Source organism: Acomys russatus, chromosome 28 (genome assembly GCF_903995435.1).
Source record: "Acomys russatus chromosome 28, mAcoRus1.1, whole genome shotgun sequence".
NCBI classification, from domain to species: Eukaryota; Metazoa; Chordata; class Mammalia; order Rodentia; family Muridae; genus Acomys; species Acomys russatus.
In genome coordinates, this window is record NC_067164.1 from 39733644 (window position 1) to 39748505 (window position 14862).

Consider the following 14862-nt stretch of genomic DNA (forward strand, 5'->3'; position numbering starts at 1 on the left):
TTTGAGAATTGCTTGAATTTTAACTATTAGGCACCAAACAAGGTGCAGCTGCACTGACAAGCCAGCTGGTAGTGTGGTTGGCATTCCCTTGTCAGTGGTATTTGGGGGTTTCTCCACCTCTGTGTGAAGCACCCCAACCATTTAGATCTAGATGCATGGATCCAGTGTCCTCATATGAAAAATCACAGAAAAAAAAATGTGTAAATCAAATATGGAGCTCAGGGCCGTCCAGACACATCTACAGGAGAGGTGGAGGAACTTTGAAAACAAACATAGACATTTTTGAGGCTGGGGGTCAAGCACAGGCTCCCCACGTGTGGCAGGCAAGTGCCTACACCTCCCCAGCCAGGAACTCGCTTACAGTGGGCTCAAATGGGAATTAAGTGAGTTAAGATCAATTGGGTCATTTATGAGCAGATGAGCCATGAGCTATGCTTTAATGTCGATTAATTCTATCCTTTCTTTGCTTGCAGGAGTAGCTGCAAGATGAGGACCGCCTTGATCTTGCTCGGCATTCTGGGAATGGCGTGTGCTTTCTCTGTAAGTTCATTACGGGAAAGTCTGTGTTTTGGGTAGTTACGCATCCTTGTGCAAACAGGGTATGTAACAGAAAAATGTTCTTTCCAACAGATGAAAAATTTCCATCGAAGGGCCAAAGCAGAGGACTCTGAAGAAAACGGGGTAACTGACCTCAGAAAACTTCTCTGTGCCTACTTAATACCAGTGCGCATCCAACGTGACGATGGTGCTTTTGTCTGTGCAGGTCTTCAAGTACCGGCCGCGCTACTTTCTCTATAAGCATGCCTACTTTTACCCTGCTCTAAAGCGGTTTCCAGTCCAGGTCAGTGTAAAACTTAATTTTCCTTCCCACTCACTAAACTTGTATTACAGGGATCAGGTTTAACCCTCAAGTGTCTGCATCACTCTCAACACGTTTCATCCAAGGGGACTTCTTGCTATGGAAGCTTGAACTTACTATTTAAAAAATTCTAAGTTTTCTTTAACACAGGAGACACAGCACACGGAGTAGAAGCCTCGAGGCAATAGGAGCAAACACTGTGGCATGTGGCGTTCCAGTGTTCAGCTAACCTGCTGATAAAAAAAAAAAAACAAAAAACAAAAAAACGAACCATTTTATCAGCTGCTGACAATAAAGCCAGTGATAAGATCACTAATTGTCATTAAGCTGATTCATGCTATAATTTCTATAGTTTATCATAGAGACAATCTATAGGAGTAGACGTGCTGATGTGACTCAGCACCCCCACCCAGCCCTTCACATGTGACATTTCAGTGTCCTCCACACATGGGAAAAGCTAGGTTCAGGGGCACCAGAGGCTTTGGACAGCAGTAGTCTTGGTAACTCACCATCAGCCATAGTGCTTTTCAGACCCCTTACCCTGCTATGTGTCAGAGCTGCACACACACGAAACACAGTTATAATGGGGTCTGGCTCAAAAATTGAGGAGAAAAGAGACAACCTTGTGAAATGTATGAAGTCTAAGGGAAAAAAAATCACTAAAATTTGTAAACAAGAAGAAAAAATAGCTATAGGTAAAAATGAGACCTCCCATTTTGCTGGGTTACTTGTAAGTGAGGCCTATAAATACTGGACGGAAGGGTGTGGTGTCGATTTTAAATACAGAATAGACTAGAGTGACACTACTTCTGTACAGTTTGGGTCCAGAGCACCAGTTATGTGCCATTTGACCCAGGACCAACAAGGACTGCGAGCAGCAGGGTGCTGAGGACGCTGCCTTGGTGCAGTGGCTTGGCTCCGAGTCTCAGCATGTGTCAGGCTAACCCCTCTCCAGCTCACGCAATCATAGGGAACTGTAATCGCCAAGTATTTCCAGCACCATCATAATTATAGGGAACTTGTGCGGCCACAGAAATATGAGCACGGATGATACAAGAGTTGTGGGCTTTCAGAATTGTCTTCCAGTCTCTGGCTTGCCTCAGGTCCAGAAATAAACAGGATCCATTTGCAAAATTGTTCTCTCTCTAAAACAGAAACAATATAAATTCTAGTTCTCAAGTAGCTGGCGAACTTTTCTGAAATATCTAGCACCTAGATACATCTATTCCGTCCTAGGAATTTTTATAGCTATGGTCCATCGGATACCAATATTGGTAAAGTTACTCTATTACTGATAGGCTCAAAGCCCACAGAAGTCAAGTAGACTTTTCTCATGAATTGTATACATAGAGGCCTGACAAAGTTAAGTAGAACTTGTAAGATAGTTGTTATTAAGTAAAAAAAAAAAAAAAAAAAATCCTCAAATACAATTTTCTGAGACATCTGTGACAAGCTCTTGTTTTACAAAGTTTGATGTCTCCTAACTTATGCCAGTTTCTATTGCATCCAAAGTGGTCATCCTGACCCCAAGCGTTACACTGTATTAACTCTGACCTTCCCGCTCTAGTCAGTCAAGCTGTTTGTGGGAAATCACATGTAAGTTACCAACTTGTAGGTAACGCAGCAGACGGGTTGCAAAGCCATCGGCAAGTCTGCTATAGATTGTCTCTATGATGAACTGTCAAAGAAAAGTATAAATCAGCTTAATTTAGTATCCTGTGCTGTTTTAATGAAGAATTATATTTTATGTTTAAGATGCTATTTGATTAGCATGCCAACTTGCAGAGGACAAGATTTAATTTTATTTCTTTTATCATATTCAGCTAGTGTACAATGTGGGGTTTCAGAATATCTTCCATGAAGACATCTGTCTTTCTGTCTTCTATCATCTATCTATCTATCTATCTTTTTTTCATGTGCCTATATAAATATATGAAAGACTCTGGAAGAATCAGAAAAACTTGTGATAAGTTGGTAATAAGTAAAAAAAAAAGGGGGGGGAAGTGATTAAACAATAATAATTAAATTTAACGATAATAAAATAAAATACAAACCCTTAAGGTGTTCTATATAGCTTTAAATGGTTCCCAACACACACACTAGTAGAATGTTAGCAGAGTTAGGGAGGAAACTAGAGGGAAGGGAGCCTAAAAAGTACCCAGCACACTCCCAGCTGAGAGAAACAGCGCCGGTGATCCTCTATATTTGATTTAATAAATGGAAATAGCTCAAATATAATGGTTTGTTTTATTCCACTCCAGGTGTGGGACAGACAAGTACTAGGCAGTACAGGGAGGGCCCAAGTATTCTTTTTCCACCCTAAGTTATTATTGGCCCAAGGCAACAAATGTTTCCTTTCCTTGGCTGGATGACGTGGCCACCTGCAGCAGGAGGCCAACGGGGACTGCCGTGAGCACTACGCGGATGAGCCTTCCTGCAGCCTTATTCCTAACCCAGAGGATAACGGTCCTTCTAAGTCATGGTCTCCAAGGACAGGATGCTTCACCGATCATCGGGGTCAAAGCTAAAACTGATGGGTGGAAATGGCAGAATGGGGTTGGGGATGCCCGTGAGGCCTAAGGGCGCCATGGGGCTGGTGCCGAGTAAGAAAGAGACCCAGTTTGGGCTGTGTTTGGTAGAAGAATTTCCTTTCTTGACTTGGAAGTGTTGATGCTTGTTTAGACTTACATTTAGTTTAGTTTTTTTTTTTTTTTTTTTTAAGAAGAAGCCTCAGAATGAGGATGTGTTTAATGTGTAAAGCGTTTGCCTTGAGTTTGACCCACAGCACTGCAAGAATATTAAAAAAGGGGGGGGGGCATTAAAGCAACACGGGAAAGACCCCAGTAAAGCTCACTGACTCATGTTTCATATGTATAATCTTTGTTTAACTTATTATAATCACAGCTAATTGTAATAACTTTTATCTTTTATCCAATCTAACCTTGTATCTATCAGTTATTTAAAAATTAGTTTTAATTAAATTGAAAAGCTGGGAACATAAATTTAATTTCTTTAAATAAAATTATAATAATTTCGATTATAGTATCTAAGAGAATTATCAAATAGCAGTTTGCACTTTACAGTAAGCTAAATCATTATCACCTATATATTGTAAGGAAATTAGACAATGAAATCTATGTTCGTGGAAATCACACTTTTTTGAATGGTTCCTTCTTGGAGAGCTGTGCCTGGTAGGTCCTGCATTCTTTCCAAATTAAGCAATTTTGTGATTTTAAAATTTTGGCTTTTACATAAAATGCAGTATTTCAGCATATTATCTATGTTTGGGGAGTGAAAGTGCACACCCTCTTCCACACACTGTTCTTTACTTTTCATTTCACACATGCACACATGTACCCACTTCTCACATCAGCTCGGCACCTCTGTGTGCTAGAAAATCAATCAAGCTGACAGTGGTAAGTGTACATAAATATCTCCATGTTACATTTCAATTGTCAGGAAATTTTCCTTGTGTGCAGTGTGTATCTATGCATCATGTGTGTATACACATGGACACACTATATGCATGTGTGTATTTTAGGGTGGCAGCGACTCTTCTGAAGAAAATGGAGATGGTGACAGCTCTGAGGAGGAGGAGGAGGAAGAGGTAAAACATTTTAAAATTTCTTCATAACAAGCCAAGCAGCACAAGGAGCTAACAGGAAACTGATGTATGAATTCTGGGCTCAGAAAATAGCCATTTCCACCAGGCCAGCTACTCATAGACTGCTATTTTGGACAGGTAGAATGCTATTTAAATTAGAAACAACTGAAATAACCTGCCTCAAACACCATTGCAATTTGGGGTTAAAGTCACCTAGACACGGTACACAAAAGTAAAGGTGCCTGAATTTTAAGGGAAGAGCAAAACCCATTAAAAAGCAGCCTGCCACTTATTTGTGTTTGGTGCCCATGATAGTAGGCAGGAAAAAAGTACTCCTAACCTTGCTGTGGTCCACTTCTTGGTGGGCAGTATAGAAAGCCAAGGGAAACCTCTACAGTGGTGCCCCGATTTAATCTACAGAATGCAGCCGATCTCTTTAAGAATAATTTAATGTTTTTTTTTTCTAATATTTAGACTACAGAAACTCAAGACATATAAACATCTTCCTAAACATTTAAATTGCTGTAATTCATGGCTAAAGTTCATGTATTATAGCTTGTAAATAATATGCCATTACATTTATAACTCACATCCTTGTCTAAGGAAGCATGCCAATTAAGATATATTTTTCTGGGTAGTCAATTATAGTTACCCTTGGCTTAGGAACCTTCTAAATTTGGGTATTTCTAGGTGGTATTTATGAATAGGAAATGACAGTTAAAAAAAAAAAAAAAGGAACATCTGTGTCAGCTCTCCTGAAAGCAAAAGATGTGGCAACTTGACCAGGATGAAGTTTTAGTTTTTTCTTTTGCTTAAGTAACATTCTCTGTGCTATTATCACACTGACCACTTGAGGGCAGGCCTTAAAATAATGCCAAGCCAGGGCCAGAAAAACGAGTACGAGTGCGCGCGCGCGCGCCGTGCCCTTCGGAATCGTGCTGCGGTTCACTCGTATCCCAAAGCCAAGGAAGACGCATGCACCCACTACAGCTGGTTTGTGCCTGGCGACTGTGAGGTGGCTTTTGCGTAGCCGGTTACACCAGGCATCTCTTGGCAGCAGTTCTTGGCTTGCTGTGGTGGAGATGGTGGCGAAGACAGAAGGATCAGGCCTCTGACAAAGTTATGACACCCCAAATGTTGCCAGCCACCTCCACATATCCCCTAAGACCCAGGACACCTACGTTGAGCTCCATGTAAGGAAAGGACTGTTCTGTGCCCTCTTCTGTAAGCACTCACACTGTCTAGCATCGTTCCTGTGCACGCAGCGGCCCCGTGAATATTTGATGATTTGGATTTGAAGTGTCAAAGGAACAGATGCTCCAAAGGTCGTCCGCGCTCAGTCACCATGGCGAAGTGGGCAGACTCAGGGATCCTCCATTCCTGACATGCTTTCATCTTCATTTCTTCTTTAAAATTTAATTGATGGTTCCAGTTAGATGTACAGACCCCAGGGTTGTGTTCACGTGAGGAAGCTACTTGGGCCCATTTTCTATTTGACTAGAACACCACACACACACACACACACACACACACACACACACACACACACACTTTAAAGTATTTAAAGCTTGCTTAATTTTGTATTGAAACATACAAGGTAACGTTATCAGCTCATTGAAACTTTAGAAACTGAAGACGTGAGCAGCATCAGCACTAATACAGAAAATGGCGCATGCCTAGTACTGCGTCGGTCAACTCTACCTGGACTGCATGAGTCTGACTATCACTCAATAGGTTGGCTTCTGCTTGGTTTTTTTTTTTTTTTTTTACGTGCAATACTGTATATACTTTTATACAGTATCTGTGTATACAGTCTATATATAGAATGCACATACGTCCTTTTGTAAGAGGCCTCTGTCGTTCTGACCCTCAGAGGCCCAACCATCTGACCCTCACCATCCTCACCCAGTATTGGTAGCAATCCGTTGCAATGTATGATTCATTTGAAAATGGTTGTTTTGGTGGTTTCCAAATTATGGCTGCTACACATTTGCTGCTGGCAACATTCTACGACTTCTTTGAGTGACTGCGCTCTCTGGTTTTGGAGAGGCTGTTTTATTTCAGGTGTAGCTTCTGAGTCAAAAGATGCGCTTGGGTTTGACGGTAGTAAATGCAACTGATGGGCTTTCAGAAGCAGGAGCAGCCAGGCAAAGTCCCGCCCTCGCCTACACAGCTGGTGCTCCAGGCAAAGCCCCACCCTCGCCTACACAGCTGGTGCTCCAGGTTTCACACCTTTTGCCCGGTTCTGGAGGTTAATTGGTCTTAAAATGTGTGCATAACCTTTTCTGTCTAGTGAGACACCTGGAGCCTGAGATTGAGCACCAGCCCTACCCATTTCCCTTTTTACTTCATTTGCACAAGAACAGTCTCCAGTTATGTTTCTGAGCCAAGAAAGGATCCTAGAGGAGACACTGTAGACATTGGGAGGTCGGCCGCTCTTCAGTCCTGGCCCGGCCATCAGTGAGTCCTCGTCCATTGGATTTCTTACGGGGTGTTACATCACCACAGGACTTCCAGCTTTTCCTCAATGAAGTGAGGGTACAGGAGCCCACTAGCACAGCCTCTGAGTCTCAGCCTCTTTCCAATGATGTTAGTAATTTCTCTTTATACCACTAAGTTGAATCTGTTTGAATGAATTACTAAGAAACCCTGACAGCACAGCACTCATGAGATACCGGGCACACCTAGCTTGAAACGGTAGACTTGGCTTGGATCAAACCCTTCACAGAAACTACAGCGTTCACAAACTTAATGAGAAAAAAAAACACCTGCTTTGGTCAATTTGTTTCCATAAGCCAGACCAAACTTGGATTTAGTTTGTTTTCCTGAAATCCTAACATTATCCTCCCAGAAATACCTTTCAAGTAAATTCAACTGCCTGGTACTCATTTAAATACATAAGCTTATACATACGAGACCCAGACTTTCACTAGTAGGTGTTAATCATACTGTTGGACTAGCTCAGTTTACAAACTGTTACCTCACAGCGTGACTAGAAGAACAAAGATGTTGAAGATTATGATGTACATTTGCTCAAGTCTTGATTTTTTAATCATCTTTATGTACTAGCGCTCTGCACGACTGTGAGTTTCATGTCCAGAAGAAACAATTGTGCGCCAGACATCTAAAGCACAAATACCACTGAGCTGATAAAACAGAAAGCATAAATAATTGAGGCATCCTACCAGCTGGATAAATAGGATTAAAGAATGTTGAGTTTTCAGAAATAAGGAGGGAAATGACATATAGGGAGGCAGTTGTGACTCAGCTGAAATTCATTACTGGTTAGTGCCTCAAAGCCGCAGCAAGGCTTGAGCTTTATCCCAGGTGCAGTAGACTTTGAACTCTGGGTGTTTTCACCAGGAGACTTCAAATGAGGAGGAAACCAATGAAGACTCCGCTGGCAATGACGTGGAAGAACCGGGAGCTGAGAACGCCACCCTCGCTGGAGTGACACCCAGCTACGTCACAGAGACGGCCACTGCAGAAGAGCCCGGGTTAGCTGCGCTCCAACTGCCCAAGAAGGTACTGAGCCCCAAAAGCTGTCTCTATTTTCCTCTCTCTGCTGATGCCCCAGTTCCCCTGACACCATACACATAATATTTGATACCAACTTTATGGATGTTACTGCTTCATCAAAGAGGGAAAACTAGATATGCTTTCCCTGATTACAAATGAGGGGTGATGTTCTGTGAGTTTCCTTCCCTAGCGATTACTTGACAGTTTACGTCATAGCTGAAGCCAGCAGCAGACGGAACATAATGAATGAAAGGCCAGAGAGGTAGCACCCCACGCAGAGCCCACAGGGCAGGATTCTCAGGTACACCCGCAACCCACCAAAGCCCATCACAAAGGTATCTATTCTGAATTTTTTTTTTATGTCATCACCAATTCCTTCACAAATTAAATTCTCTTCAAAACTCAAAACAGCACCCGTAACAAGGCCATCAGTCCAGAAGTTCTGAGCTTCTCTTCACAGTTAAGATTCGGATGATTCCAAACCTTCCTTTGCAGGCTGGAGACGCTGTAAGCGAGGCTGCAAAGACGAAGGAAAGTGACGACGAAGAAGAGGAAGAGGAAGAGGAGGAAGAAAATGAAAACGAAGAAGCAGAGGTGGATGAAAACGAGCAGCTCGTCAATGGCACCAGCACCAATTCCACGGAGGTGGACGGCGGGAACGGCAGCAGCGGAGGGGACAATGGCGGCGAAGAAGGCGAGGAAGAAAGAGTCACTGAAGCAGGTACCGCAGGAAACACAGCCGGTGGCGGGGAGCAGACCAGTGAGGGCCCCACGGCAACTGTCCCGCTGGACGGGTTTCATCACACGACCCCATCACCCGAAGCCTATGAGGCCACCTCCCCACCGACCGTACAAAGCACCACTGCTGAGTATTGGGGAGAATACGAACAAGCAGGCAACGAGTACAACTCTCAGTACGAAGTCTATGACAACGTGAACGCGGAGCCTCGCGGGGACACTTACCGAGCCTATGAGGACGAATACAGCTACTACAAGGGGCGTGGCTATGAAGGCTATGAGGGTCAAGACTATTACTACCATCAGTGAAGGCCCCTCCTGGGCTGAGTCCCCCATTCTGTCCTTGCACCCGGCTACCAGTTTCAAAGTTCAACTCAGGAAGGTGCAGTAGAACAGGCGTGCAAGTTTTTACAATGCGGAATGGTGCTACAGTCCCAGAGAGATTTCCGCAAATGCTTCTGTTTGTAGCGGGCTTTTTTTTTTTTTTTTTTTTTTTTTCACTGAAGGGACGTTGTAAACCAGGGCCATCGTGGAGCAGTATGGCCGGAGCTTTGAGCTGGGGACTAGACGGGATGCTTTGAGGTTGTAGCTCTGTAGTGTTTGTGCTGAGCGCGCTATTGCTAACTGTCCAGACATACTCTTTGTACGAGAAGGCTCCAGAGAGATTGACTTACAGCACTGCGTGCAGTTAAGTGTGTAGCTCCTTTTCACACTTCCTAATACTGTATTAGGTTCAATTCTCATCCTTGTGTATTTTATGTGACCTGCACACATGGAGTCCTATCACAAATAAACATGCAGTCCTTCAAATGTGTTAAGGTTAAGTAGAAAGAGATAGCATTGGAGTGCATGTGGGTTTAGGGAGGGAGGAAGAGCCCAGCTACAAAGCAACACTGATTTCCACTGTGGCTTAAACCCCGGAGGATCTGGGACACTCTTTCCTTAATGTATCCACATGGCTAACGCTTGAGACCTGAGAGCAGAGTTGTCTGTACACACTAGGGAACAAATGGCACATCTTAGAGACACCAAATTTAACGAGCATGAGTACATGCTGTAAGATGCTCATTTTATATTGAATTCCAGATAAACAATGGTTGGTTTTTAATACAACTGCCCCCTCCAATGAATAATTACTGTCTGTGAAATATCTGCAACAAACTTATGCTAAATAAATGACATTTTCTATGTAATATTCAACTGTGACTGGGTGTCCTCTGTTCTTCTGGTAAGCTTATCCCTACAAAATTTAATTTTTAAATGGGGCAGAGCCTACAATAGGATAATTAAACTCTTCCACACATACATACAAACACACAAACTACACCCACACATGTAAACACACAAACTGCACACACACACATATACATGCAAACATACAAATTACAGACAGGCATACACACATGCGAACACATACTAATTACACACACAAGATCTACACGCATATAAACACACAGAGTACATAGAAATATACATGCAAACACATATACACACATATACACACATATACACACATATACCTGCAACCTTAACAGAGAAGCTGGTGCACTGGTGCACACACCTCACGGCACCTGCCACCGTCGCTGCCTTAGCTTCTTTTCCTGACAAAAGCATCTTAAGGAGAAAGGTGCTTATTCCCGCTAACAGTCCGAGGGTGCCAGCCATCACCGCAGAGACGTCAAGGCAGCAGCTCACGTCAGCCGAGGGCAGTGGATGCACACCGCTGTCCAGTTCCTCTCTCCGTCTGTACAGCCCAGGATCCTAACCAGGGAGTGGTGCTGCCCACAGTGGGAGGATCTTCCCTTATCCATTCGTAAGATTGAGATGCCCCCAGCAGGCATGCCCAGAGTCCAGCCCCCCCCCCCATTTGGTTTTGGATCCTCTTGGGTTGGTAATTAACACTAAATATTAAACTCATGACGGGTGAACGTTCTGTCACGTTTACCCTCATTCTCTCTGTCTCTGTGTCTCTCTCTGTCCCCCCATGTGTACAGAATTCTTTAATCCCAGCATTTAGGAGGCAGAGGCAGGTGGATCACTGTGAGTTCGAGGCCAGCCTGGTCTACAAAGTGAGTCCAGGACAGCCAAGGCTACACAGAGAAACCCTGTCTCAAAAAACCCAAACCAACCAACCAACCAAACACCAGAATTCTTTGCAAAACCATTGTAGAGACCATGATGCTTCATCCCTAACTACTTCAGTATTTATTACACGGAGAATTTGTCAAGCAGGGTATATGTCTGCAATCCCAGTGTCTGATGCAACAGGATGGAAACTTCCAGGCCAGCATGGCCTTTATGGTGTGATTCCTCCATTCTCTCCTCCCCCTGTAGCAATGCTTTTTTTTTTCTCGTATAATCATAATACTATTCTCATTCTCAAGATTCTTAACATATGCAAAGAACATCTTACAATATTAAAATGTATCATTTATCAATAACTTAAGTTTCCCACTTATTATCATCCTCATTTTTATTGATGAACAAAGGAATTAGAAACGGCCAGGAAGGGTTAAAGCAAGCCAGGCAGGCTTAGGTTCCGAGCTCTCCGGCATTACACAGCATTACATAGCATTACACAGCATTACACAGCCCTTGCTCTTGCTGCTGTGCGAATCAGCGCTGGGTGGGAAGGTGCCTCCAGTGCTCGGCGCACTGCCTGCCAATATGCCTTGTCCTATACCACAATTAGCTTAGAACCAACCAGGTCTTATGACCTGAATGCTGACCATTTTCAGAGCCAGGATCTTCTCCTGGAATGGTGCGAAGCTCATGAGCTCTGGAGGCAGAGGGTCTGGTCTCCTGGGCAATGTACTTCTGTAAGCCATGGGCTCCAGCTTCCTATAGCATACAGCAGGCTGTGGCTCAGGCTGTGACTCACAACTGTCACACACACACCCCCCCACTCTCCTGTACAGAGGCTGTGCTTTAGCTTCAGAAACCTCAGTTTGTTTTCCTTCCTGGAGTCTCATCTTCCAAATTGTGCCTGTCTGATGAAATGAGTTTCCTTCTTGACTGTAGAATTCCACTGTCAACCGAGTCCCCTCACTGGCCCCTCAGTCCTCTCACTGACCCCTCAGAGCCCCCCATTGACCCTTCAGTCCTCCTACTGACCCCTCAGTCCTCCCACCTACCCTCAGTCCTCACACTGACCACTCAATCCTCCCACTGACCCCTCAGTCCTCCCATTGTCCCCTGAGTCCTCCCACTGACCCCTCAGTCCTCCCTCTGACCCTTCAGACCTCCCACTGGCCCTTACTCCTCCCACTGACCACTCACTCCTCCCACTGACCCTTCAGACCTCCCTCTGACCCTCAGTCCTCCCACTGACCCTTAGTCCTCCCACTGACCACTCAGTCATCCCACTGACCCCTCAGTCCTCCCCACTGATCCTTCAGACCTCCCACTGGCCCTAACTCCTGCCCACTCACTCCTCCCACTGACCACTCAGTCATCCCACTGACCCCTCAGTCCTCCCACTGACCCCTTACTCCTTCCATTGATCCCTCAATCCTCCCACTAACCCCTCAGTCTTCCCACTGACCCTTCAGACCTCCCACTGATCTCTAATCCTCCCACTGACTCCTTAATCCTCCCACTGACCCCTCAGTCCTCCCACTGACCCCTCAGTCCTCTCACTGAGCCCTCAGTCTCTCCACTGACCCCTCATTCCTCCCACTGACTCCTGAGTCCTCCCTCTGACCCCTACATTCTTGATTTCAGGGCATTTTTTGTTTGTTTGCTTGCTTGCTTATTGTTTTATATTTCTAAGCTACTAGGAAGGCAAATCAGCTTACCTAGCAAGCATGCTTTCCAAAACAGCCCAGGTAGTTTTTGGTGAGGTGTATAATTAAGTGGGTGTTACCATTCTCCACTCCTACTAAAGTAGACTTCCAGGGCAACATTCTTAGACGTTGTAGGGGTGTCAAGCAGCAGAATGGTTTGTAACAGGCCCATGTTGCCGCTGCTAGATTGACATACTGAAGGAGAGATAAACATGTTTTTTTGTTTAGATCACAAGTGGGGAATGAGAAAAATACTTGTGAGAGAGCAGGTGATGTTTATTCCCTTAGAAGTCGAACCACCATGTGGGGCAGATTGGTTATTAACCAGCTGAAAAACATTGTTGAACAAATTCTGAGAGGAGATATAAATGTGAGCCAAAAACAGGAGGCGTGGCCTTTGGAGACTTGGGATAGTTTTTCGCTCTTCATCGCTCCACTTTGAAAGCTCCTAGAGAAAACTGCTCCAGGGAAGGCTTTGGGGCTCCGGGCTCTGGCTGAGGTTCCAGATTCTGGTTGCTCCAGGTTCCAGCAGATGAAATCCTGCTGACTACGCCAGGAGAATCGTTCCTTGGAACTGATATCCTTATGGTTTTGTTATTACACTCTTTAATCTTCTTTTCCTATTGCTTAGGTTAGTCAGGTTATAAGGGAGGTATTCTTGGTTAATAAGTTCATAATAAAATATATTTGTTAAGAGAACTGAGCCTACAACATACTCTATCTTGATTCCACAAACAAAGAGACAGGCTCGAATGGAATTAGCCAGTTTATCTCTCATAGACATGGGAGCAGCAAAATGTCAGTTCCTAGTATCCCTAGCATTACAAGATGATATAAATCAGAGGTGACAGGTGACAGAGGGGAGGACATTCTGTTATTGAGGGCAAGCTCAAGTCCTAGCTGGGCAGATGGGCTCACGCAGAAGGCTGAAGCTGAGCACAGAGGAGACAAAGTTGGGAGAGTTTTACTCAACTAAAACTAGGGGAAAGGCAGGCAGGGTGGTGGTGAGCTGAGAATAGCCACAGGACCACAAAGTACCTGCTTCTAAAAGATGACCCTGTCCCTTTCTCTGTGGCCCATTTCAAGGCTTTGCTAGTTACAGCAACAGCCCCTGAAGGTAAAACTGCTCTGAGGATGAGCAGTGTTCTCCCCCTTGAGGCCACACAACAAAGCTTAGTAGCCACTTCCAGCAGTGTCAGCAGTGCCACCAGGTCCTTCTGGCTGGGATCATCACAATTGCATTTTAAACTACACCCTCTGAGTCGTCATCTTAAGTTGTAATAAAATGTCTTCCTAAGATGAAAATAAAAGTGAATTATGCTGTGGGTCCTACTATTTCCCCATTCTCCCATGCTACTCTCGCCTAAAGTCTCAATAGGATGTCCTCTCCGCTGACCCACTTTCTTGGTAAGTAAAGTTTTTCATGGGACGTATCCCTTGGACTAGTGTCTCAATATAAGTGAGTATATACCATTTGTCTCTTTTTGCTTCTGGGTGAACTCACTCATTATGATAATTTCTAGATCAATCCATTTGTCCACAAATTTCGGGAATTCCTTGTTTTTAATAGCTGAGTAGTATTCCATAGTGTAAATGTACCACAGTTTCTTAGTCCATTCTTCTACTGAGGGACACTTAGGCTGTTTCCATGTTCTGGCTATTATGTATAAAGCAGCTGTGAACATGGTTGAGCATATGTCTCTGTTGTGTGGCAGGGCATTTTCTGGGTATATTCCAAGGAGTGGGATAGCTGGGGTCCTGGAAACCTACAAGAAGAACTTTATGACAGGCAGATCTGGGTCCTGGGGTCCTCCTCAAACTAAGGCACCAGCCAAGGAGAATACAGGCAGTAAGCTTCGAACCCCTACCAAGACCTAGCCGACGAACAGGATATTCTCCACTGTTGAGAGATCTGACTCTCACACGAACTCTGGTGGCCCTTTTCTGACCATGTCCCCTGGATGGGGAGGCCTGGCGGTACCCAGAGGAAGGATAGGAAGTTACCAAGAAGAGACTCGATATTCTAAGAGCATATATAGGGGGAGGAGGTCTCCCTCAATCACAGACATAGGGGAGGGGAGAAGGGGGGAAGTGGGAGGGAGGGAAGAATGGGAGGAAACAGAGGAAGGGCTAACAATCTAGATGTAATATGAATAAATTAATAAAAAATTAAAAAACATAAGAGATAGAAACTAAAAAAAAAAAAAAGTGAATTATACTGATGTGCTGTCTCTTCACTGGCGATAGCTGAGCAGGTATGCGGCCTAGGGATGGACACAGCAAGCTTCATGCTGCCCTGTGGCATCCATGGTACTGCACTTGAGCGAAATGCCCAACATGGGCATTTCTGAAGATAA

The 14862-nt window shown here is 44.4% G+C and overlaps 1 protein-coding gene across 1 annotated transcript; it reads left to right on the forward strand.

Annotated features, from left to right (window-relative positions):
- Positions 1 to 486: 486 nt before the first annotated feature.
- On the forward strand, positions 487 to 9185 carry Ibsp (integrin binding sialoprotein). The gene is made up of 6 exons (XM_051170625.1): positions 487 to 540; positions 631 to 681; positions 764 to 841; positions 4401 to 4466; positions 7827 to 7988; positions 8478 to 9185. Exons 1-6 carry the CDS (start codon positions 487 to 489, stop codon positions 9027 to 9029), a joined length of 963 nt encoding a protein of 320 aa, XP_051026582.1. The 3' UTR covers positions 9030 to 9185.
- Positions 9186 to 14862: the final 5677 nt, after the last annotated feature.